The sequence below is a fragment of the Pteropus medius genome, unplaced genomic scaffold (assembly GCF_902729225.1).
Source record: "Pteropus medius unplaced genomic scaffold, Ma_sr-lr_union100, whole genome shotgun sequence".
NCBI classification, from domain to species: domain Eukaryota; kingdom Metazoa; phylum Chordata; class Mammalia; order Chiroptera; family Pteropodidae; genus Pteropus; species Pteropus medius.
Genome location: NW_024351730.1, coordinates 3,888,287 through 3,914,498, shown reverse-complemented (window position 1 = coordinate 3,914,498; position 26,212 = coordinate 3,888,287). Strand labels below are relative to the sequence as shown.

General features: G+C 35.9%; 1 protein-coding gene across 1 annotated transcript in view; it reads left to right on the top strand.

Moving 5' to 3' along the window:
* The first annotated feature begins 222 nt into the window (after positions 1 to 222).
* Positions 223 to 26,212, top strand: part of KCTD8 (potassium channel tetramerization domain containing 8) — a 228,390-nt gene continuing 202,400 nt past the window's right edge. The window contains exon 1 of the mRNA XM_039845117.1: positions 223 to 1,921. Coding sequence (XP_039701051.1) covers positions 469 to 1,921 — 1,453 coding nt within the window. The 5' untranslated portion in view covers positions 223 to 468. The remainder of the gene's footprint in view (positions 1,922 to 26,212) is intronic.

Below are 26,212 nucleotides of genomic sequence, written 5' to 3'. Positions count from 1 at the left end.
GTATTTCACTCTTTATTTCGAAAACTATGGTAAATCTACTGTAAGAGACTAAACCTCTATTAAGTCATTTTTTGCGATCACTGCTCAAATAACAACATAGTAATTTCAGATTAGGAGATTTGCATTTTTCTTACATTCCCTCTCCTCGCACCCGCCTCCTCATTCCACTTTCCACTTTAATACAAGAGTAAAAGAAAACAAAACTAGTTTTACTGTGCGGATGGGGCCGAGAGAGATAAGGAAGGAAGGGAGAGGAAAAGGAAAAGAAGGGAGGAAGGGAAGCACGAACGGACGGAAGGAGGGAACGAAATGAAGGAAAGATGCTTTCCTTTTTCCAGTTCGTATTCGGAGGTCCCCTGCCCGCTTCTCCAGGCTAGCAGCCAAGTAACATCTCCTACTGGCTGGGTCCCCGGCCCCGCCCCCTAGCGTCCAAGCCCGGCAGCCTGCGGCTGGCGCTTATCTCTTTAAATGACAGCTGTGGCTCGTGTCCCAGTCCCAGGTTTGACGTCAGTGCCGCCTTCCCTGCTGCGAGGAGTAGTTAGCGCCACCGATCGCGCTCGGGACTCGCGGCGCGCTCGCAAGCTGCTGGGGAGGCGAGTTTTCTTTGCTCTGACCCCTCCTCCCGCCCTCTCCACGGAGTGCGGAGCGGCAGCCTTAAGAGCCTCTTGCAAGTCTCTCTCACACTTCCCCGCCATCTCCCCAAAGGAGCAGCCGCTCCTCCTAGGACCTCCTCCGCCGCTGCCACTCCCGCTCCCGCTGAGCTCCTCTCCCGCGCTTCTCTTCTCCGATGGAGCCCGGGCGCCGCCGCCGCCGCTGTTACCCCGAGCACTGAACCGGGCCGACCCGGCCGGAGAAAGGTACCTCCCGGCCCGAGGGCGCACTAGGCGCACGCCAAGGCTGGGGGCCGCGGAAGGTGCAGGGAACGTGAAAGTGCCGCTCTCCCGGGTTACTTGGTCAGCAGTGGGGTGGAACATGGCTTTGAAGGACACGAGCAGCGTCGGCAGCACCATCCTGCCCATTAGCGAGATGGTCTCCTCGTCCAGTTCGCCCGGCGCGTCTGTAGCCGCCCCAGGGCCTTGCACGCCCTCGCCCTTCCCTGAGGTGGTGGAGCTGAACGTGGGGGGCCAGGTCTATGTGACCAAGCACTCGACGTTGCTCAGCGTCCCGGACAGTATTCTGGCCAGTATGTTCTCGCCCTCCAGCCCCCGGGGCGGCGCCCGACGCCGGGGCGAGCTGCCTAGGGACAGCCGAGCGCGCTTCTTTATCGACCGGGACGGCTTCCTATTCAGGTACGTGCTGGATTATCTGCGGGACAAGCAGCTCGCGTTGCCAGAGCACTTCCCCGAGAAGGAGAGGCTCCTGCGCGAGGCCGAATACTTCCAGCTGACTGACCTGGTCAAGCTGCTGTCGCCCAAGGTCACCAAGCAGAACTCGCTTAACGACGAGGGCTGCCAGAGCGACCTGGAGGACAACGTCTCTCAGGGAAGCAGCGACGCGCTTTTGATGCGTGGGGCAGCGGCCGCCGCGCCTTCGGGCCCCGGAGCGCACGGTGGCGGCGGCGCACGGGACAAAAGCTCGGGCTTCCTCACGCTCGGCTATCGCGGCTCCTACACCACGGTGCGCGACAACCAGGCGGACGCCAAGTTCCGGCGTGTGGCGCGCATCATGGTGTGCGGACGCATCGCGCTAGCAAAGGAGGTCTTTGGTGACACGCTCAATGAGAGCCGCGACCCGGATCGGCCACCCGAGAAGTACACGTCCCGTTTCTACCTCAAGTTCACCTACTTGGAGCAAGCGTTCGATCGCCTGTCGGAGTCTGGCTTCCACATGGTGGCGTGTAACTCCTCGGGCACCGCTGCCTTCGTCAACCAGTACCGCGACGACAAGATCTGGAGCAGCTACACGGAGTACATCTTCTTCCGTAAGTTAGTGGTCTCCGCATTTCCTGGTTCTCCCCGCCCCCTCGCCGACCTTTGGTGGATGAAATCTGTCTGTAAGCCGGACAGGCGGGTGTCCCGGGCTGGAACTAGTTAACTAGATAAGCGCAAGGGGCTCTCCTTGCACGCCTCCGTCACGCAGCATACAAGATTTACGCTTTCTCTTTTTGCGATTTCCTTTCTTGTCCCTCATGGGCAGGCAGTTCCCACGCAGCCCTCTTTATTGATCTTGCCTTCTTCCCCGCCCTGCCCCTGGAGGCTCTGGTCTCACTTCTAGAGCAGAGGACGGGGAGAAGACGGGAGCACTGGCTGGGCGCAAAGGTCTTCCTCCTCCTCCGCTTCCACGGGACTCCTGAGGGTCAATTTATGTGGGTCTCAGTGTTGTCTCTCTGGAGGGCAGGTTGACAAAATGGCATCGCCGCGCACCACCAGGATTACTTCCTGTCGGTGCGGGTCTAGCGCAGGAACGTCTAATTACGGGTGGTTTCAGAAGGGGACAAACGGAGAAGTGATGACTATGTCACCAGAGCTCTTCAGCGGGCTTGGGTGAGAGAGCGACTGGTGGGAAAGAGGTCTCCATCGACCCTCAGAAACCTCAGATTTTCCCTCTCCCAGTTGTCATCTACGATCGCTCTGTTTTTTGGACAGCGGAAGGTGGAGTGAACTAGAGATTTTGGATATCTGAGTGCTGTTGTCAGAGTTGGAGATTAGGAAGGGATGTGGTGTGTGTGTGTGTATGCACGTCTCCCTCTCCTCTCCCTCTTCTGCCCCTCCCTCCCTCCCCCTCCTCTCTCTGGTTTCTCTTTCTGGGCACCTCAAGTACAAAAGGGGGCTGAGCCCACTTTCCCAGTGGGAATAAATGCTATGATTTTTCTGAAATGAGATAATGAGAAGAGGATTTGGGAAGCATTTGGCATGATGATTTGCATAGTGCGCTTCAGAAAGGGGGCTCTGTGGATCAAGTTCAAGAACTGAGGATTGGGGAGGTAGGCTTGGGTGCAATTTTTAGTGATGTTTATAAAGCGAAGAGGGCCACAACTCGAGAGTTATTTGGAAAAATGAAAAACCAGCTGGGATGGCAGCAGGAACATCATTTAGCAAATGGTTTTTCTTGGCAAGACACGGGAAGTTTCGAAATTTGCCTGTGGTGTTAGAAAGAGTAGCATTGACCGCAGGTGATAGAAACAGACCAGATTTCATTGTATTTATTTATGTTGGTAATTTACTCACTGTATGGGAACTAGAAAATTTTTTATACTTTATTTTGACTGGAGAAGTGGAAAGGATGTCTTGATTGGAAGGTGCTCATTGTTCGTATATTCCAATAACCTTGGAAGTCTGGTGGCAAAACATAACACGCTGGGTCTTAGATTGCCTTTTTTAATAGTGCTGGATTTCCTGAGAAAGCCGTTTCTCAGGAAACAGAGAAGCAAAGCAAGTGTCCACTGAAGTGGTAGATAAAAATCTAATCGTCTTAATTATATCCAAGTATTATTTGTTTCACAGTAAAAAAGATTAGTAGAAAAGCCATCCAAAGGAAGGTAACATTTTATTGCTTATATAAAATGGGATGTCTTCAATATATATTAAGTAATTAAACTATTTTTTAGCAACATTCTTTACATTTTATCCCTTATCAATGGGATCTTTATTAACCTTTAGACCTTAAACATTTATGTCATTTCAACATGGGTATATTTTCAAGTATTTCAGAAGATGAGATAAAATTTCTTGCGGCTAGTGAATTTTTTTAGAGAAAATATAAGCATAAGTATTCTGCAATTAAGGTTCTTGCATTTTGGACTCTTTCACAGTTTTGTTCTTTCTTTTTCCCTAGAAAGTTGTGGACTCAAAAATGTTCATTACTTTGATTATGAAGAGATAATATAAATTATATCTAAATTAGGAAAAAAAATGCCCTTAAAATAGTATATTGAAGTTGGAAACAGCCAATTTAACTAATAACGTAATCTGAAAGATATTTGGAATCCAGGATATTTCACTTCTGAAGCTAGAAGTTTTAACAAAATAAAATATTCATATTATAAACAACCCTTTGCAGTACTCACATAACTAATGTGCTCAGATTCATTCATAACAGTCCTAGAATTCTAAGGAAGTGGCCCATAACTTTCTTCATTGATTATCATGTGGGGGAAAATACAAAATTCCAGATTAAATATTGGGTTTTTTTTGAAGTGACATTCTAGTCATTGACCAACCAAGTGTAGTTGTCATTTTTTATTTATGATATAAATTTGTTCTTGAATACTGTTACACATACATTTGTTTTATGTTTTGTATAGTTTGCAGTATATTTTCACAAATTATTTTGAAAGAGATTTCTTTTAATATTGGTGAATGACAATACATTGTAAAGTATTTATATTTCCATTCTATTTGGTTTGGTAATTATGTAAGTATACAGAGTGTAATTATCTTGTTTAGCAGTACTTAAAAAGACTATCAGTATTATTCATTAAAAACAGTTATTGAATGGACTTCTTTGTTTACTGTTTTAGATGCAGAAGAGGACCTTATCTTTTATTTCACCTTTTTGACACAGTTCTTTCAACAAATATTCAACATATATTTATTTATTGTATAACATGCATCAGTCATTTTTACACATTTTTAAATTCAGGCTACATATGAATTTAGTAATTTGATGGTACTCTAAAAACTCAGCTGTCTCTCCCTTCTTCACCTCTGAGTTTCTGTGTAGAGGGAAAGAGGATGGCAGATAGTTCAGTAATCCCAGACACTTGCCAAATGTATAATCTTGGTTAAATTATTTACTTGTTTTGTGTCTCAGTTTCCTTGCCTGAATAATGGGGGTTATTATACTACCAATTTTATAGGATTTGAAAATACATGTAAAATGTAGCTTACACTAGTGCTTGACCTACAATAAAAGCTTACCAAATGTTAGCTGTTAAAATTATAAGTAATAGAGTACAGCCTTTGTTATTCTTATTGATGTTAAATTTTAATTTTGTTTTATAGTAAGTATAAGTATAGTATAGATTTAATTGTAAAGTTAATTGGAAAATTATTTTGTAATTAAATTTTAGCAAATTAACTTTCAGAAGTTTGAAACAACCCATTTCATAGTCAACTTCTTTCCCGGAACTTGGATTTTTCAAGGCCAAGTTTAAGTCACCTAGGTTTGCCACTCATACTTCAGTTAGTATTTTTTTTTTTTTTTTTGGATCAACTCCTCACAGAATCATTTTCTGATTCAGGGCAAAGAAGTGTTTTAACACTCTCCACTAGGATTTGAAACTTTGATGCTATTTTCTGACAAACACTGAGCTAGATTCATATCTCCTTAAATGCTTGTGTCCAAGTCATTGGGTTCTAATGCTGAAGGTTATATACAGGCTATTAGAAATTTAATACCAGCTTCACTTGATTATATGGACATTTTTATCTATTCTCAGACTAAACTCATTATTTTATCAAGTCTTTTAGACTCTGCAACATATACTAGTATTATTAAACTTCATATTACTTTTCTAATACTTAAGATGGATTGTCCTTTCTTGTAGAAAAACTGATTTATCGGGCTTTCTGTTTTTAGGGGGTGAGGTTCCATTAAGTGTAATTGTGGCTGTTTTTAGTAATATCTAAGAAAAATTAAAAAGACATTTTATGTTGATATTGTATTATATAGACAATAGTTAACTATCTGCTTAAATGTGATATGTAGACCACCCATTGTTAGAACTAGCATTACATACATCCTTTATTTCTCATAACAGTGAGTTTACAGAAAATGAAGTACTACTGATTTATTGTTCTTATTTTATAGCTCTTTGAGTTTAGTGCTCCATGTGTTGGCTGAGTAATATGTGGTGTGAAGGTATACATTTCTCTAGGATGCACTTGATATTCTTTCATTTTGGTATATCTTTTATTGTTGTGATGTATGAGAATGCCAGATCTAGGAATTAATGCTATTACTGAACTGGGCTGTGAAATCTAATTTTTCTTACTAATTTTTTTATGTCCACTCTTTCAAATTCATTCTAATTTAATTTATCTTGTTGCGTTGAAGAAATCTAGTACAGTTGAAAACAAAACAGTGATTCAATCCTATGTTGGAAGTCTTGTTGCATTAAAAGCTTTTTAAGAAACATCTTTAAAAAGTCATTCTATTTAGATGAATTCCTTTAAAATTGTATCTTATTTTCCAGTCTAAAAATACTTCTTTTATTGCCAAACACTATTTTATGAAAACAATTTTGTTAACCACTTTTTTTGTTGTGGGTTATTTTCCTCTTGGAAACTTACTAGTTATTTTTATAACTATAATGTGAAAAATTTCTTCTGCAACCTCATGGCTGAATGACTTTTGAACCAGTGGAGAATAAATAAAAGGAACAGATAGCTTAAACATCAAGATTCTGATTTTATGTAAATAGTTATAGTAATAAAGCTAACAGAAAATGACAAAAACTTTGAAGTGTACAAAGTTTGGAGACTGTGCTATGGCATTGGTTTCTGTTTAAGGGCATTAAACTTTTATGTCTGGCATAGTACTGTCTCTAAACTTGATCTTTTTTATAGTGTTAGGCTTTAGCTTTCCCTGCCACCCTTTCTACAGAATCTTGGATCTAACCTGCAAATAATGAGGCTGAAAGTCAGAATGGTATTACAAGCCTTATTTGGCATTTATAGCTTAGAATGCTAGAACTCACAATTTGTGTTTATTATATGTGTATGGAAATGTGTGAATATGCCTTAGTTAAAAAGAAAAAAAAAGTTCTTTTTGGAAAAAGGAAATGATATGTTTGAAAGTAGTATCAGTTATTATCTATTCTATTGTCAAAATTATTAGCTAGCATTAGTTCAAAAATGTGAAAATGTCCACTTATTCAAAAGTACCTCTTTTTGATTATGAAAATAATACATGCAGTTTTAGGAATTTTATAGAAGAAAAGTAAAATTTTAGAAATTACCACCAGTAACTATTAATAAAATCTTGATTTGTTTCTTTCCAGTCTTTTTCCTCTGCATATATTGATGACAAACATTTTTTAAAAGTTATGGTTATACTATATAGAAAGTTTGTATGCTATCTTTGTTTTCCTTTGTTTTGTACATTTAATACATTGATATATTTAATGACATTTTCCTTGTGGCATTAAATTCTTTATTGACATCTTAGATAATAAAATATAATACAGGTCCTTTGTCACAGACAATATTATAAATAAATATTGGTGTTGAATATTTTCCCTGAAAACTTAGATATTGACTGTTTTCAAAATACGAAATGTTTAATAAAAAAATTTATTATGCACCTAAATTTGTGATGTGTTTTATGTACATATTTTGTTTACTTTTCTTAATATTCTTTAAGCTTGACATTAGTTCCCTAATACTTCAGTTGGGAAACTATGATTTGAAGAGGTTAAGTAACATACCTAGGTCATAGAACTGGTATGGGGCCGAGCTGGAATTTGAACAGTTCTGATTGACTAACAAGCACTTCCTCCTAAACATTTAAAAATAATGCCTATTTCACGCAGTTAATTTGACAAAACTGTTTCGGTGTCTACTGTGTACTTAGAATTTATATGATTGAAATATATAAGTGAATGTATATGATTGATACTAATGTTTCTTAATCTATGGTAAATTTTCATAAGAATGCCATAAATATATGTCATATCTTTACTTGATGGAAGGATTAATTTTTATCAAGGCTATCATATTAATGAATATTTTGACATTAAAGAAAATAAACCGTTTTAACCAATTTAGCACATTTTTCGGTGAACAACTAATACCTATTCATTTGATAAACTGACTTAAACAGTTAAGGAAGTCATATACTCTTTTTCTGTAAAAAAAATCTATTTTACCTTGTATGATAAAGTACATTTTATATATTCTTTTCTCAGAATGTGGTGGAAGGAAGACAATATATATTTTTTAAATTAATTAATTTATTTTTTATGGTGACATTGGTTAATGAAATCCAATAAGTTTCAGCTGTACACTTTAACAGTGAGACATATATGTTTACACTGTATGTTCACCTTTCATAGTTGGATTTCTTTCTGTCACCACATATTTGATTCCCTTTACCCCATCGACTTTCCCCATCCCCTCAATGCCTAACCTCTGGTAACCACTAGTCTATAGTCCATGTCCATGAGTCTCTGTTTGTCCTGTTCCTTTGTTGCTTTTAGATTTAGATCCCACATATAAGAGATATCATGTGATTTTCAACTTTTCCTGTCTGGCTTATTTTGCTTGAGTTGCTTCCATGTTGTCGCAAATGGCAGTATTTCATCTCTGCTTATGGCTGAGTAATACCCCATTGTATATATGTACCACAGCTTCTTTAGCCAATCATCTATCATAGGACACTTTGGTTGCTCCCATGTCCTGGCCACTGTGAATAATGCTGCTATGAACATCGGTGTGCAAATATCTTTATGGATATGATTTTTGAAGTCTTTGGGGTAAATATCTAGTAGAGGGATTGCTGGTTCATATGGCAGATCAATTCTTAGTTTTTTGAGGAACTTCCATACTATTTTCCATAGTGGCCGTACCAATTTGCAGTCCCACTAGCAGTGTATGAGGGTTCCTTTTTTTCCGCATCCTCTCCAACATTTGTTATTGCTTGTCCTGTTGATTATAGCCATTCTAACTGGTGTGAGATGGTATCTCATTGTGGTTTTGATTTGCATTTCCCTAATAGCCAGCGATGTTTAGCATCTTTTCATGTTTGTTGGCCATTTGTATGTCCTCTGGGGAGAAGTGTCTGTTCATATCCTCTGCCTATTTTTTGATTGGATTGTTTGTTTTTTTGTTGTTATTGAGTCATGGGAGTCCTTTGTATATTTTGGATATTAGGCCCTTATCACAGGTGTTGCTTGCAAATATATTTTTCCATTCGGGTGGCTATCTCTTTACCTTGATGATTTCTTTTGCTGAGCAGAAGCTTTTTAGTTTGATATAATCCCATTCATTTAGTTTTGCTTTTACTTTCCTTGCCTTTGAGATCAAATTCATAAAATCCTCTTTAAGTCCAAGGTCCTTGAGCTTAGCTCCTGTTTTCTTCTATGCATTTTATTGTTTCAGGTCTTCTATTCAGGTCCTTAATCCATTTTGAGTTAATTTTGGTGTGTGGTGATAGACAACAGTCCAGTTTCATTCTTTTGCAGGTGGCTTTCCAGTTTTTCCAACACCATTTATTGAAGAGAATTTCCTTTCTCCACCATGTTTTTGGCTTTTTGGTCAAAAATTATTTGCTCATATAAATATGGGTTTACTTCTGTACTCTTGATTCTGTTCCACTGGTCCGTGTCTCTGTTTTTCTGCCAATACCATGCTATTTTGATTACTGTCGCTTTGTAATATAATATGGAGTTGAGCAGAGTGATGCCTCCAGCCTCGTTCTTTTTTCTCAAGATGGCTTTGGCAATTCAGGGTCTTTTATGCTCCCATACAAATCTGATGATTTCTTGTTCTATTTTTTTAAAAAATGCCGATGGGATTTTGATAGGGATTGTATTAAATCTGTACAATGCTTTAGGTAATATGGTCATGTTAACTATGTTGATTCTTCCAATCTAAGAACACAGAATATCTTTCTATTTCTTTGTATCTTCTTCAATTTCTTTTAATAGGGTCTTGTAGTTTTCATTTCTAGGTCCTTCACGTGTTTCGTTAAATTTATTCCTAGGTATTTTATATTTTCTGTTGCAATTGCCAAAGGAATTATTTTTCCACTTTTTTTCCCTGACACTTCATTGTTAGAGTATAGGAACGCTATGGATTTTTGAATGTTGATTTTTGTATCCAGAGACTTTACTGTATTTGCTTATTGTTTCTTGTTTCTAATAGTGTTTTTGTGGAGTCTTTAGAGTTTTGTTTGGAGAATCATGTCATCCGCAAATAGTGATAGCTTGACTTCTTCGTTTCCTATTTGGATGCCTCTTATATCTTTCTCTTGTCCGATTGCACTCGCTAGGACTTCAGTGTTTTATTGAATAAGAGTGATGATAGTGGCCATCCTTGCCTTGTTCCTTATCTTAGAGAGAAGGTTTTAATGTTTCACCATTAAGTATAATGTTGGCTAAGTGTTTGTCATATATAGCCTTTATTATGTTAAGGTGCTTTTCTTCTATACCAATTTTGTGAAATATTTTAATCATAAATATATGCTGTGTCTTGTTGAAGGCTTTTTCTGTATCTATTGATATAATCATATGATTCTTATTTTTTAATTTGTTGATGTGGTGTATCACATTAATCTATTTGTATATGTTGAACCGTCCTTGTGCCCCTGGAATGAAGCCCACTTGATCGTGGTGTATAATCTTTTTAATATGTTGCTGTATTCGGTTCGCTAGTATCTTATTTAGGATTTTTGCATCTGTGTTTATGAGAGATATTGGTTTGTAGTTTTCTTTTTTTGTGTTATCTTTACCAGGTTTTGGTATCAGGTTAATATCGGCCTCATAAAATGAGTTGGGAAGTATAGCCTCCTCTTCGATTTTTTGGAAGATTTTGAGTTGAATAGGTATTAAATCTTCTTTGAATGTCTGGTAGAATTCACTGGTGAAGCCACCTGGTCCTGGACTTTTACTTTTTGGTAGGTTTTTGATGATTGTTTCAATTTCCATACTGCTGATCAGTCTATTTAGATTTTCCAATTTGTCTTGATTCAGTCTAGAAAGGTTGTGTTTTTCCAAGTACTAGTCCATTTCTTCTAGGTTATTAAATTTGGTGTTATATGCTTTTTCATAGTATTCTTGTATGATCTTTTTATTTATGTGACATCAGTCATAATTTCCCCTTTTTCATACCTGATTTTACTTATTTATGTCCTTTCTCTTTTTTCTTTATTGAGTCTATGCAGAGGTTTGTCAATTTTATTAACCTTCTTAAAAACAACCAGCTTTTGTTGCATTTACTTATTTTTATTTTTTTTGTTTTGTTTTAAATTTCATTTGTTTCTCCTCTAATTTTGATGTTTTCTTTTCTTCTGCTGACTTTAGGTTCATTTGTTCTTAGTTTTCTAGTTTTTTAAGATGATGTGTTAGGTTATTTATTTGCGCTCATTCTTGTTTTTGGAGGTAGGCTTGTAATTTTATGAACTTTCCTCTTATGGCTGCTTTTGCCGTGTCCCAGAAGTTTTGATATGTTGTACTATCATTATTATTCGTTTCTATGTATCTCTTGATCTCCGTTTTTATTTCTTCTCTGATCCAGTTATTCTTCAGTAGCATGTTGTTTAATCTCCATGTATTTGTAGTTCTTCTTGCTTTGTTTTTGCAGTTGATCTATTGTTTCAAAGCATTATGATCATGGAATAGGGTTGGTATGATTTCAACCCTCATATTTGTTGAGGCTATCTCTGTGTCCTAGTATGTGGTCGATTCTTGAGAATTTTCCATATGCACTAGAGAAGAATGTATAAGAAGCTGTTTTGGGATGGAAGACTCTGTAAATATCAATTGTGTCCAATTGGACTAAAATGTCATTTAAAGATGTTATTTCTTTATTGATTTTCTGTTTGGATGATCTGTTTAAATCTGACAGTGGGTATTTAGGTCCCCTACTACAATGGTGTTTTGGTCTGTTTCTCCCTTTAGTTCTGTTAGTAATTGCTTTACATATTTTGTGGCTCCCTGTTTGGAAGCATAGATATTAATAAGTGTTATGTCTTCTTGGTGCATGATTCTCTTTATCATTATGAAATGTCCCTCAGTATCTTTCTTTACCTTTTTTATTTTGAAGTCTATTTCATTCAATATTAGTACTGCTACTCCCACTTTTCTCTGAATGCCATTTGCTTGAAATATCATTTTCCATTCTTTCACTTTGAGTCTATATTTGTCTTTGGAGCTGAGATGTGTCTCCTGGAGGCAGCATATGGTTGGGTTTTGTTTTTTGATCCATTCTGCAACTCTGCCTTTTTATTGATGAGTTCAGTCCATTTACATTTAGGGTGATTATTGAAATATGAGGTCTTCTTATAGCCATTTTATCTTTTGCTTTCTGGTTGCTTTGTGTTTCCATTGCTTCCTTGTCCTTGTGTTTTCGTTTTTTTGGGGGGAGGGGGTTGGCTTTTGTGGGTTTTGCTTCTGGTTCTTCTTGTTTCTTGTTATATATTTAAGTTCTGAATCTTTGGTGTGTGGTTACCATTACGAATATGTAAAGTATAGTTATCTATATACAGTCGTGTATTTTCTTCTGTGCGTGACTTATTTCTATTCCCCTTTGCAAATTTGGATCTTTGAATACTCCCCTTTTCAGTCATTGTTTTCTCAATTTGTCCCTATGTATGCTGAACGTTCATTACTATCTTGTTATAATAATTCATTTCTTATTATTTAAGCTATAATGCCCTGCTCTTAATAAGGGTTGCACCGCTCTGCTTTATTTGCCTGATAGTCACTTTACTCCTAATTATATATTTTTGTTGTTGCTGTTATTTTGTTTTAGGTGAGCTAACCTCTTTCAGTATTTCCTGTAGTGCAATTTTTGTATGTCTTGATTTCTCCTTCATATAAATGAGAGCTTAGCTGGATACATTATTCTAGGCTGGTAGTTCCTTTTACTTAATAGTTTAAATATTTGGTTCCATTCCTTTCTGGCTTGTAAAGTCTGTGCTGAGAAGTCCGATGATAATCTAATGGGTTTTCTTTTACACATTACCCTTTTTTTTCTCCCTGGCTGCCTTGAGAATTCTATCTTTGTCGTTGATTTTTGATAACTTTAATGCAATGTGTTTTGGTGAAGGCCTTTTTCGGTTGAGATAATTGGGTGTTCTTTTGACTTCTTGAATTCCAAGCTCCAGCTCTTTCCTTAGATTTAGGAAATTCTCATCCACGATTTGTCTGAAAATGCTTTCTAGTCCCTGCTCCTTTTCCTCGCCTTCAATAATTCCCATTATTCTTATGTTTCCTCTCCTGATGGTATCAGCTAGTTCTTGTATTTCTCTTTTATTATTTTTCATTCTTTAGTTTCTCTCTTCTTCCTTCTGATTTATTTCTAGATTTCTGTCTTCGATATCACTGATCCTTTCCTTCATCTAGTAGACTCTATTTCCTAAGCTTGCTATGTCATTTTTCAACTTTTGCAGTGTGTTCTTCATCTCAAGAAGTCTATTTGGTTTTTTTCGAGGGTTTCAATCTCTTTGCTGTGCTCAACCATTGTTTTTTCAATTCCTGAAAGTGTTGATTTGAGTTCTTTTGGATCTCATTGAGTTTTTTCAGAAGTACCATCCTGAATTCTCTGTCATTTGTCGCATATTTCTATGTCTGTAAGCTTATTTTCTGGAGTTTTTTCTCTTTCTTTCTGAGATGCCTTGTGACTTTGTTTGTTCATGGTGTTTAATGGACTATTTCTCCACCTGGGCCTTAATGGAAGTGTATTCTTCTTTTTTTCCAAAAAGATTTATTATATAACGGTCTCTCTTTAACCTGCTGCAAAGAAGGCGCTCTTCTTTTGGTTTCCAGTAGGTGGCATCTAAGCTTCTTGTATCCCTAGCAGTTTTGTTAGTTTTCTCAGATTCCCCTGGGCTCCGCTCTGATCTGTCTGGAAATATATGAGGGGAGGGGCCCTCTAGGTTGGGGGGTTGGGGGCTGCAGCTCAGCCTTGGTTTTGCAACCGGGGTTGGTAAAAATCAGCTGTTTCTCTGCAGTCACACCCTGCTTCTCCGCTTTCTGCCTTGATGACTGGGCCCTCTGGTTGGCTGTGTACAAGCCCTGGCACTTCCAGGCAGGGTTGTTGAGGAAAGCCACTGTGCCTTCACCTCTCCTCGTCCTCCTACAGAGAGCTCCGGTGGCTGCGAGAGGCAGCTTCTTTATTACTCCCAGTCTACCACCTGACACTTGGGTTTCTGACCTGTGGTAGCTCTTATGCACAGATCCCACGCTCAGATGTGCTTGTGTGCAGTTTGGGTGTTTTTTTTTGTTGTTGAGTTTTAGATGTTCAGCTTATTGTTGTTTCAAGAAGAGAGATCTAGGGACGTCTCTCACTCCACATGTTTCCGAATCTGTCAAAAATTATTTGCCCATATAAATACAGGTCTGGACTCTCGAAAATATTTTATTTGAAATTAATTTTGTTAATAATGCATAGTTTATAGATCTTAAATATTAGTCAATGCCATTAAATTACATACTTGGTATAATTAGGTTCAGAAAAGTATCAAGTAACTGTTGAGTATTGGGATTGGCTTTTGGTATTTTTGAAGTCTTAAAGTATTGTGGAAAATATATTTATATTTATACTGCAATATATATGTATAAATTTGAAGTACTTAGAAAGTAAAATTTTAGATTACCCTTCAATCTATACTTAATTACACATATTTTAAAAGCCTCATTTGAATTATCTTCAGGTTATTTGAGTGAGCTTTCAGCCCTTAGCAGCACAATCCTACAACACATGCTGGTGACATTTCTAATGGAGTTTATTCTTTTAGTAGTGGGAGGCTACACCACCAGAGGTTTTATGAGGACTTTTTGAAGGTGAGAATAAGTTTATTCACAGGATTTCAAAGTTACTCTAATAGGTAAGTTAAATACTTTATAAATTCTAAGGATAATGATGAAAGTCCTGCTGCTGAGTTGGATATGCCTGTCCTGTGCCCATCATCTGCACACATCTCATCATTCATTCTTGCAGGTGAACATTTTATGAAACCTAATTATCCTACAAGGTTAGCTGTATTTTGCACTTTCAAAAACAAATATAATGAAATATTTTATGTTGAGCTTTCCTAACCCATTGGTTTTTAACCACTGATGTTATAACCATGTAATGTTGAGTGACCCCTTGCTGTGGAATCCTTCTACATTTAGCCTCTGCATTTCTCTATCTTTTTGTAGTACATTGGATAGAGGACCTCATTACATTTCCTACAATATGAAATTATCTTTCTCTTCTTTTCTTTCTTGATGTATCTTACTTTTTTCCAGATTTATTGAGATGTAATTCACATGTAACCTAGTGTAAGTTTACGATATGTACAACATAATGATTTGATAGACTTCTATATTGTGATATGATGACCACAGTAGTTAGGTAACATCTCCATCATGTTATGTAATTGCCATTTTTTTTCTTTTTGTGGTGAGGACATTTAAATTTTACTCTCTTAGCAACTTTCAAATAAATAACACAGTATTATTAACTGTGATCACAATGTCGTGCATTAACTCTCCAGAAATTATTCACCTTCCAACTGAAAGTTTGTACCCTCATATGGACATTACAATTCTCCTACTTCCCAGTCTCTTGTAACCACCATTCTTACTCTCCGTTTCCACAAGCTCAGTTTTTTTAGATTCCAGATGTAAGTGATACCATACAGTATTTGTCTTTCTCTATCCGACTTATTTCATTTAGCAGAATGCCCTTGAGGTCCATCCATGCTATCGCGAATGTCAGAATTTCCTTTTTCTCATGGCTGAATAATATTCCAATATGTGTGTGTGTGTGTGTGTGTGTAGTATTTTCTTTATCCATTTTTCCATCGATGGACACTTAAGTTGTTTTCTTATCTTAGCTATTTTATATAATGCTGCAATTAACATGGGAGTACGGCCTGTGTTCATTTTCTTTGGCTATATATAGTCAGATGGATTGCTCTTTTCATGTTGCTCTTCCTCATCAGCTTACTCTGTTCTTAAGACTTAGCACCAAGTCTTTTTCTTGTGTTCTTGGCCCCCAATGCAGTGGTTAATATCATATTTAAAACTCGATAAATGTTTGTTTTTTGAATGAAAGTGAAAATTAATGAATGAACCAGAAGTTTTGGAGGTTCCATTAAGATTGTTATTGACTTGAAATTTAGCTTCACTTCAATTTAAATTGTGCTTATTGAGCAATTACCAGGCTACAGCTTGGGGCAAGACATATAAATGACAGAGACCTTTCATTTAAGGTGATCACAGAGTAAACTTTATGTTATAGTGAATTATGTTACAAATGGATTATTTAGTGTATTAGGAAGAGTGGGGTAATGACATGAGAAGTTGTTACACAGCCACCTATAAAGAATGAAAATAAGTGAAATAGTAAGTAAAATATGGACAGATTAAAATGTTATAAATGAAGTTAGAATTGTAAACATACATGTGATTCACACCCACAGACACATACATGGATTTATTTATATTTAAATGATTGGTGAGATAGAAGGTCTTTTTTTAGTGCAAGAAAGATTTTGGGCAAATGCTTAGTATTACAGCCTGCCCACAGACATGTTGTTGACTAGTTGCTTTTCAAAAGTGGGGTGTGGAGTGACTGCTGTGACCAGATGTGATCAGTCAGGCCCTGTTGTGGTGCAAACATAAATTCAAGAAGTATCTGGCTATCTGGTAGGTATTTGTAAAGGTGAGGATCCAGTTAACCCTATATTGCTATCTCTACTCTTAGTTTTAAAAATCTTTTAAAATACACTTAATAGGTATTACTGTTTTATGATCAATATTACAGTATCACATTGACTTACACTCATGAATTTTGTGTTAGGTAGTTTATAAAAATAAATTAACTTTGCTGGCAATAACAACATATAGCTTCATGGTACCTAGAAGGATGATCATTAGTTCAACGTTTATTCACCAAACCTGGAATGGTATTTCTACCATATTGTAACCATTTTCCTATTAAAACTTACTTATATAGAAAAAAGCGAGTTAAAGACAATAAAATAATATAATAAAGAAATATATATTGACTTTAGGCCACTAGAATAGTAAGCGATTTAACCATTCAATTGAGCGACTTCCATTTCTTTCATAAGTTATTATATCAAAAACCTTCAGCAAAATAGAATTCGTACTACATTGCTTTTTCTCATCATTTTGTATAATTAATTAGACATGTTGTCTGATTTCTGGTACAAGCAGACCAGGAAGAGCAGTACTGTGTTTAGGGAGAGACAATACCAGAATCTCTTGGCCCCCACTCCTAAGAAGCAAAAGCCCTGAACACTGTGAATAGTTTAATACTACTTTTTAGTCAGATTCCTTGACAAATTCCAGCTCTAGCTTTGAGATCTTGGGAAAATAATTTAATCTCTTTCCTGAAAGGAAAGTGAGGGGAAAAAATAACACTCATAACAGAGGTTTGTTATGAGAATTAAATAAATACATATAAAACACTTAGAAGACTATCAGGCAGGCACAAATTAAATGCTTAATATGTAATAGCTATCGTCATTTATTAACTTAAAGACCTCAAAATACATAACTAATTTCATACCAGATTTCTTAATTGATAGCAATACCTATTCCAAATTGCTCTGGTAGCATTATCTGGTTCCATTATCATTATCATTAGTAAAATTTAAAAAAGTTATGAGCTACTAAACATAACATAAGATGTAGTATATTATTAAAATAAGTTTGTTGTAGTTGGATTGTCATTGCTTAGGGAAAAACTGCACGCCTCCAGGTCTAGTGCTGGTCACTGGATAATTCTGACACAATTAACAAGAATACTGGTATTCAATGGTTATTGTATCAAACTATGGGTTGTATTTAGGCAACATACGTCTTAATCATACTCTATATATTTCTGATGAAGGCTTTTAGCTTTGATTTTCTGCAGTTTTATGCAAGAGATCAAATTGTTACAGGGCCAGGGCCAGGTGGGCTTAAACATTGCTCAGATTTTGGGCATTTGGCCAAAAATTTCAGTCTCAATTTTGGATTCAAGTACATATCTACACAATTTGGAGAAAACTATGTTAGTTTCCAACTCAATCAGCTCTTATTGAAACTATGCTACACATTTTGAATGTAAGTTTTTAATTTCTAAAAGTCTAGATATTTGAAGAAAGCAGAAATCTAAGGCAAATGCTGACAGCCATTCAGCAATAATGCTCTGATATTTTGACCTCTTTTCTTCTGGTTGGTGAAGGCTGAATCTAGGATGCCTCTGCAGTTGGAGGGTAAGGATTTTCACACATGTAATTACAAAATGAGTTCTTTTTTTAAAAAAATAAGTTTAAAGTGTACAGCATGTTACTTTGATATGTTTATATATTGTAATATGATTGCTGATGTAGTAATATTTATCCCATTACATAATTATAGTACAATATTATTGTCCATGTTCATTATACTGTGCATTAGTTCTCTATGGCTTATTACTACTCATTATAAGCTTATACCCTTAAATATCATCACTCTTATCCCCCCCATCTGATGATAACCACCATTTACTGTTTTTTTCTTTACAGTTTTAACTTTTTAGATTCCATATATAAATGATATCATACAGTAGTTGTCTTTTTCTATCTGACTTATGTCGTTTAGCATAATGTGCTCAAGGTCCATCCACATTGTCACAAATGGCAGGATATCCTCCTTTCTCATGGCTGAATAATGTACCATTGTGTATATATACCATATTTTTTTATCCACTCATCTGTCGATAGACATTTGGGTAGTTTCCATATCTTGGCTATTGTAAGAATGCTATGACAAACATGGAGAGTGCTTATATATCTTGTCCAAATCCTGTTTTTATTTCCTTTGGGTATATATCCAGAAGTTGAATTGCTGGGTCATATGGTCATTCTACTTTTTAATTGTTTGAGGAAACTTTATATTATTTTCCATAGTGGATGGAACAATTTATGTTCCCTTCAACAATGTAAAAGGTTTTTTTCACCACCTCCTTGCCAGCACCTGTTGCCTCTTCTCTTCTTGATAATAGCCATTCTAACAGGTATGAAGTGATATCTCAGTGTGGTTTTGATTTGTTTCCCTGACGATTAGTGATTAGTGTTGAGCATCTTTCATGTACCTGTTGGCCATTTTGATGTCCTCTTTAGAAAAATGTCTATTTTTCTTCTGTCCATTTTCTAATTAAATTGTTTGTTTTTATTTTGTTATTAAGTTGACTGAGTTCTTTATATATTTTGGATATTAACCACTTTTCTGATATATGATTAGCAAAATTTTTCTCCAATTCTGTACATTGTATTTTCATTTTATTGTTTCTTTTGCTGTACAGGAGCTTTTGAATTTGATGTAGTCCCAGTTTTTGATTTTTGCTTTTCTTTGTGCTTTTGGCATTATGTTCAAAAAAATTATTGCCAAGGCCAGTATTGATGGGCTTCTTCTCTATGTTTTCTTCTAGCAGTCTTATGTATCAGATCTTATGTTCAAGCCTTTGATCCATTTCAAGTTAATTTTTGGGAGTGGTGTGAGATAGAGGTTCAATTTATTGTTCTGTATCTGTTTCTCTAGTTTTCCCAGCACCATTTGTTGAAGAGACTATTCTTTCCTGATTGGATATTCTTGGCTCCCTTGTTGAATATTAGCTGAATGTATATACTGGGATTTAACTCTGAGCTTTCTATTCTGTTCCATGTCTATTTTTGTGCCAGTAGCATACTGTTTTTATTACTATGGCTTTGCAGTATAGTTTGAGATCTGGATGCATGATACCTTTATTTTTTTTTTTCAGGATTGCTGTGGCTATTCAGGGTCTTTTGTGGTTCCACAAAAATTTTAGAATTGTGTCTTGTGTTCTGTGAAGAATGCCTTTGGTATTTTGATGAGGAATGCAATGAATCTGTATATGGTTTTGGGTAGTACGGCCATTTGAATAATATTTATTCTTCTGATCCATAAACATGAGATGTCCTCCCATTTATTTGTGTTCTTTGACTTAGCAAAGTCTTGTAGTTTTTATTGTATAGATTTTTCATTTTCTTGGTTAAATTTATTCCTGAGTTTTTAAAATTGTTTTTAATGCTATTGTGAATGGGATAGTTTTCTTTATTTTTTTTTTAGATGTGTCATTATTATGGTAAAGGAGTACAACTGATATCCGTAAGTTAATTTTGTATCCTACCACTTTACTAAAATCATTGATTAATTCCAATAGTTTTTTGACTGAATCTTTGAGATTTACTAAATATAAGATCATATCATCAGCATATAACAACGATTTTACTTCTTCCTTTCTTATATGGATGCTTTCTGTCTATCTATCTATCTATCTATCTATCTATCTATCTATCTATCTATCTATCTATTATCTATCATCTATCATCTATCTATCATCTATCATCATCTTGCCTAATTGCCTTAGCTAGGACTTTCAGTACTATATTGAATATGAGTGGTAAGAATGGGCATCAGTGTCTTGTTTCTGATCTTAGAGGAAACTTTCAATTTTTTTTTCTTCATTGAATGTAATGTTATCTTGGCTTTGTCATATATAACCTTTATTACATGTTGTTATTATAGTGAGATATGTTCCATCTATACCCAATTTGTTAAGAGATTTTATCATGAATATATGTTGTATTTTTTCAGATGTTTTTTCTGCCTCTGTTGAGATGATCATGTGATTCTTATCTTTCATTTAAGTAATATGATGTATTATACTTATTGACCTGCATATATGTAAAACCATTCTTGCATCCCAGGGATAAATCTCATTTGGTCATGGTATATAATCTTTTCGATGTATTCTTGAATTCAGTTTGGTGACTTCTGTTTCTGATGAAGAAAAGTTGCTAAAGTTGGTACAGTAGCAACTTTATAGTGAGTAGTGGGAGAAAACAGGCATGGCAATTTCAAATTATTGGTGTAATCCATATGCGGAGTTTGGGGATGAGTCCTTCTACTGTTGATCCTGAATTAGAATAAAAAAGAAAAATTTGGTGATAAAAGTCTTTGGGCTATATTTTTAACCATCATATAAACTTATTTTATTTTGTACTACTTTATTTTTCTGTACTTCATTTCTTCATATAGAAAATGGTATAAATTCATCTTTTTCATCTTACTTCTATGGAATTCCATAAGTAATATGTTCCAAGAAATCTATGCTGAATAAAAATAGAGTATTTTTTCTTTTTTCAGTGTTTCAGACTGTCATTTCTTAGAGCGTATTGAGTATATTGCTATTAACAAAACATTTATTGTGGGTGATATATTTTCATGCACTATCTTATTTTATGATTTTAAAAACATTCAGAAATATAATAACTACCAAACTGAGAGAAATTCAGGGTAGATTCATTTTAAGCTACTGAGTCATATCTCTTATTTAGCTCACGTATATTTATTTATTCATGCATTAACCAAAATTGTATATGAAGCAGTCTGTTAGGTGCTAAATATGTGGTAGTAAACAATAGTGAACACATTTCCTGTCTGTTATGATCAGAGCCATGACATATAGATGTGTAGGTTACAAACTACTTAACTCTAGATTGGATATATCTGGTTTGGGTGTACAGTACCTTGTAGATGTGTAATACACTACTTCTGAGGCTCTGTGAGATGAGCCCCGCTCTTGGCCATGCTTTTACTAACTTCTGTCCACAAAAGTCTAGGCATGATTTGCGTGTGTGTGTGTGTGTGTGTGTGTGTGTGTGTGTGTGTACAATTGAGCATGTTTAGAGGAAGCATCAGTATTACTCCATGGCCACTTTGGGCAATTAAAAATGTTTATCCTGTGGTTGAATAATGACCAGTTTAGAAAAATGTGACACTACTAATGATATTGAACTTTTGTTCAAATTACCTATTTAGAGATAAATTCAGTAATTTGAAAGCGTCAATCTTTCTAGTTTTATTTAACACCTAATTCCTTTTCTGAGAAATTTTGCCACTTCAAGAGATGCAAAGCCCATTCAAGAGTCCAGATTTTGCTCAGTTTTTTGGAGATGCTGCCTATTCTCCATGAAGAAATATTAAAGGCAAACGAAAATGAAGACTTCCCCCAGTTACCTTTGACAGTATCCTAGTTAAGATACATTTGAATTTGAAATAGTTATGAGGTAATCCTTTCTATTTCAGTCAAGTAGACCTGTGATAGATTATTTCAGCATGCTTCACAGACAGTCGTAAAAAGATATATATTGGCTTTGTAATAAGAAGATATGGTACTTGTTAATAATTGTTAATGTTGGTGCTGGTAAATGGAACCATGAATGAATACACTTGGAAGTCCAGCATTGAAGTTTTTGTAGCTTAGCATACTCATTTGCATTCCTTCCATTGGACTGATGTGTTTCTAAGGCATGTAGGAACCATTACAATATTTCAGTTTTTACTTTCTGTTAGCACGTTTGAATTGTAAAGTAAACTTAGTTATTTCAAGCTGTCTGTTTTATAGCTACTACTTTGAAGCCTTACTTATCATAATTTTAATTTGATACTTAGCATTCATAAAACTAAAAAAAAGAGATAACAGATTTACCTCATAGTTTTAGTATGAGCACCAGGGTCTAGGGACTAATGGCTATAATTTTTGTTAAATTGTATGCAGTATTTTGTGGATCGAATTTTGTGCCCCCCCCAAAAGATATGTTGATGCCCTAACTCCCATACCTCAAAATGTGACATTATTTAGAAACAGAGTCTGTACAGAGGTAATCGAATTTAAATGAGGTCATTAGGATGGGCCCTAATCCTATATGATTGATGTCCTTATAAAAAGGAGATATTTTGGATATAGAGATATAGATGTGCATGCATACCGGAAGAACACCATGTGAATGTGAAAGCAGAGGCCGGGCTGATGCATCTACAAGGTAAGGAATACTAAAAATTGCCAGCAAACCACCAGTGGCTAGGAGAGAGGCATGGAACAGTTTCTTCCTCATGTTCATCAGAAAGAATCAATCCTTCTAATACCTTGATCTTGGACTTTAGCCTTTCAGAACTGTGAGAAAATGAATTTTTGTTGTTTAAGCCATGCAGTTTGTGTTACTCTGTTATGGCAATCCTAGAAATGTAATACAGTCATTTCAAATTCTTTATCTTGCAATAAATCTGGAAAAATTTGAAAAGGCAATGGTTTTTTGACTCCCTGTATTTTTCAGCGGTCTTAGTTGCAGACAACAGACTCCACTCTAGTTACTTTAAGTTGGACAAACTTATTAAGTATTGTGTAGATAGCTCACAAATTGCTTGGGAGGGCTGAGCTTCCAGGAATGATTCTCAACCACAACAAAATTAGGGCTGCCAAGGGTGGTGTTGCTTTGCAATAATGTGGGAGCTTAGAATCAAGAAGCTGCCATGGTCTAGCACTTTGCCTCTGTCATAATCCATAATGGTCAAAATAATACTGTGAGCACACTACCTGTCTTCTCTTATGCTTCATTTTACAAGTGTCTGGTTGTACAACATGAATGACATATGGAATCCTAGCCACAAGAGAGTCTAAGAAATGTAGCTTTAAAAATAAATCAGTAATAACAGATCTTCAAGACACATTATCGACATTTGCCTCTGCAAGCCTATTATTATTCAAAATATTTAAAACATTCAGTCTCTACAACTTCATCTCCATAGACACCATACTAATGTATTTAATATGTATTCTTATGTGTTCTTGAAAAATGTGTATTCTGTTTTTTTCTTATATTATTAATTTATATATATGTTATTGCTCTCGTTAAAAATTTACTTGTTAAGTTCCCTTCATTTTCTCTCTTTCTTTCTTTTTTGCTTTTTTTTGGGTATTTTTTTAATTAACTTTATTGGGGTAACATTGGTTAATATAATTATATAATTTTCAGGTGTACATTATAATTTAACATCTGTATATTCTACTGTGTGTTTACCACCCAAAGACCAGTTTCCTTCAGCTGTCATATATTTGATCTCCTTTATCCACTTCATCCTACCCCTACCCCCCTATAGTTGACCCCTTTACCCATCTACTTGCCCCTCCTCCTCCACATTCTACCCTCTGATAACCACTAGTCTATAGTCCATGTCCAAGAATCTCTGTTTGTCCTGTTCCTTGGTTGCTTTTAGATTTATATCCCACATATAAGAGATATCATGTGATTTTTAACTTTTTCTGTCTGGCTTATTTCGCTTAGCATGATTATCTCGAATTCCATCCATGTTGTCGCAAATGGCAGTATTTCATCTCTTCTTATGGCTGAGTAATATCCCATTGTATATAAGTACCACAGCTTCTTTAGCTAATTATCTATCGTAGGATACTTCGGTTGCTCCCATGTCCTGGCCACTGTGAATAATGCTGCTATGAACATCGGTGTGCAAATATCTTTATAGATATGATTTTTCAAGTCTTTGGGGTAAATACCTAGTAGAGAGATTGCTGGTTCATATGGCAGATCAATTCTTAGTTTTTTGAGGAACTTCCATACTGTTTTCCATAGTGGTTGTACCAATTTGCAGTCCCACCACCAGATTATGAGGGTTTCTTTTTTTCTGCATCCTCTCCAGCATTTGTTATTACGTTTCCTGTTGATTATAGCCATTCTAACTGGTGTGAGATGGTATCTCATTGTGGTTTTGATTTGCAGTTTCCTAATAGCTGGCGATGTTGAACATCTTTTCAAATATTTGTTGGCCATTTGTAGGTCCTCTAGGGAGAAGTGTCTGTTCAGATCCTCTGCCTATTTTTTGATTGGATCGTTTGTTTTTTTTGTTGTTGTTGTTATTGAGTTGTATGAGTCCTTTGTATATTTTGAATATTAGGTCCTTATCAGAGGTGTTGCTTGCAAATATATTTTCCCATTCGGATGGTTGTCTCTTTACCTTGTTGACGATTTCTTTAGCTCAGCAGAAGCTTTCAGTTTGATGTAGTCCCATTCATTTATTTTTGCTTTTATTTCTTTTGCCTTTGAGATCAAATTCATAAAATCCTCTTCAAGTCCAAGGTCCTTGAGCTTAGTTCCTATGTTTTCTTCTATGCATTTTATTGTTTCAGGTCTTCTATTTAGGTCCTTAATCCATTTTGAGTTAATTTTGGTGTGTGGTGATAGACAATAGTCCAGTTTCATTCTTTTGCAGGTGGCTTTCCCGTTTTCCCAGCATCATTTATTAAAGAAGCTTTTCTTTCTTCACTGTATGTTTTTGGCTTTTTGGTCAAAAATTATTACCCATATAAATATGGGTTTATTTCTGGACTCTCACTACTGTTCCACTGGTCTGTGTTTGTTTTTCTGCCAATACCACGCTGTTTTGATTACTGTTGCTCTGGAATATAATATGGAGTTGAGCAGAGTGATGCCTCCAGCCTCGTTCTTATTTCTTAGGATGGCTTTCGCAATTTGGGGTCGTTTGTGCTTCCATATGAATCTGATGATTTCTTGTTCTATTTCTTTAAAAAATGTCGATGGGATTTTGATAGGGATTGTATTAAATCTGTACAATGCTTTAGGTAATATGGTCGTTAACTATGTTGATTCTTCCACTCAAGAACACCGAATATCTTTCCATTTATTTGTATTTGCTTCGATTTCTTTTAATAGGGTCTTGTAGTTTTTATTATATAGGTCCTTCACATGTTTCATTAAATTTATTCCTAGGTATTTTATTCTTTCTGTTGCAATTGCAAAAGGAATAATTTTTTCCACTCCTTTTTCTAACACTTCGTCGTTAGAGTATAGGAACGCTATGGATTTTTGAACGTTGATTTTGTAACCAGAAACTTTACTGTATTTGCTTATTGTTTCTAGTAGTGTTCTTGTGGAGTCCTTAGGGTTTTCAATAAAGAGAATCATGTCATTTGCAAAGAGTGACAGTTTGACTTCTTCACTTTCTATGCATGCCTTTTATATCTTTCTCTTATCTGATCGCACTTGCTAGCACCACCAATGTTATATTTAATAACAGTGGTGATAGTGGACATCCTTGTCTTGTTCCTGCTCTTAGAGGGAAGGTTTTTAGTTTTTCACTTTTAAGTATGTTGGCCGAGGGTTTGTAATAGATGGCCTTTATTATATTAAGGTACTTTTCTTCTATACCAATTTTGTGAAGTGTTTTAATCATAAATATATGCCGTATCTTGTTGAAGGCTTTTTCTGTATCTATTGATATGATCATATGATTCTTATTTTTTAATTTGTTTATGTGGTGTATCACATTAATCGATTTGCATATGTTGAACCATCCTTGTGCCCCTGGGATGAAGCTCGCTTGATCGTGATGTATAATCTTTTTAATATGTTGCTGTATTCAGTTCGCTAGTATCTTATTTAGGATTTTTGCATCTGTGTTTATGAGACATATTGGTTTGTAGTTTTCTTTTTTTGTGTTATCTTTATCAGATTTCGGTATCAGGGTAATATCGACCTCATAAAATGAGTTGGGAAATATTGCCTCCTCTTTGATTTTTTGGAAGATTTTGAGGAGAATAAGTATTAAATCTTCTTTGAATGTTTGGTAGAATTCACTGGTCCTGGACTTTTACTTTTTGGTAGGTTTTTGATGATTGTTTCAATTTCTATACTGCTAATCAGTCTATTTAGATTTTCCAATTCTTGA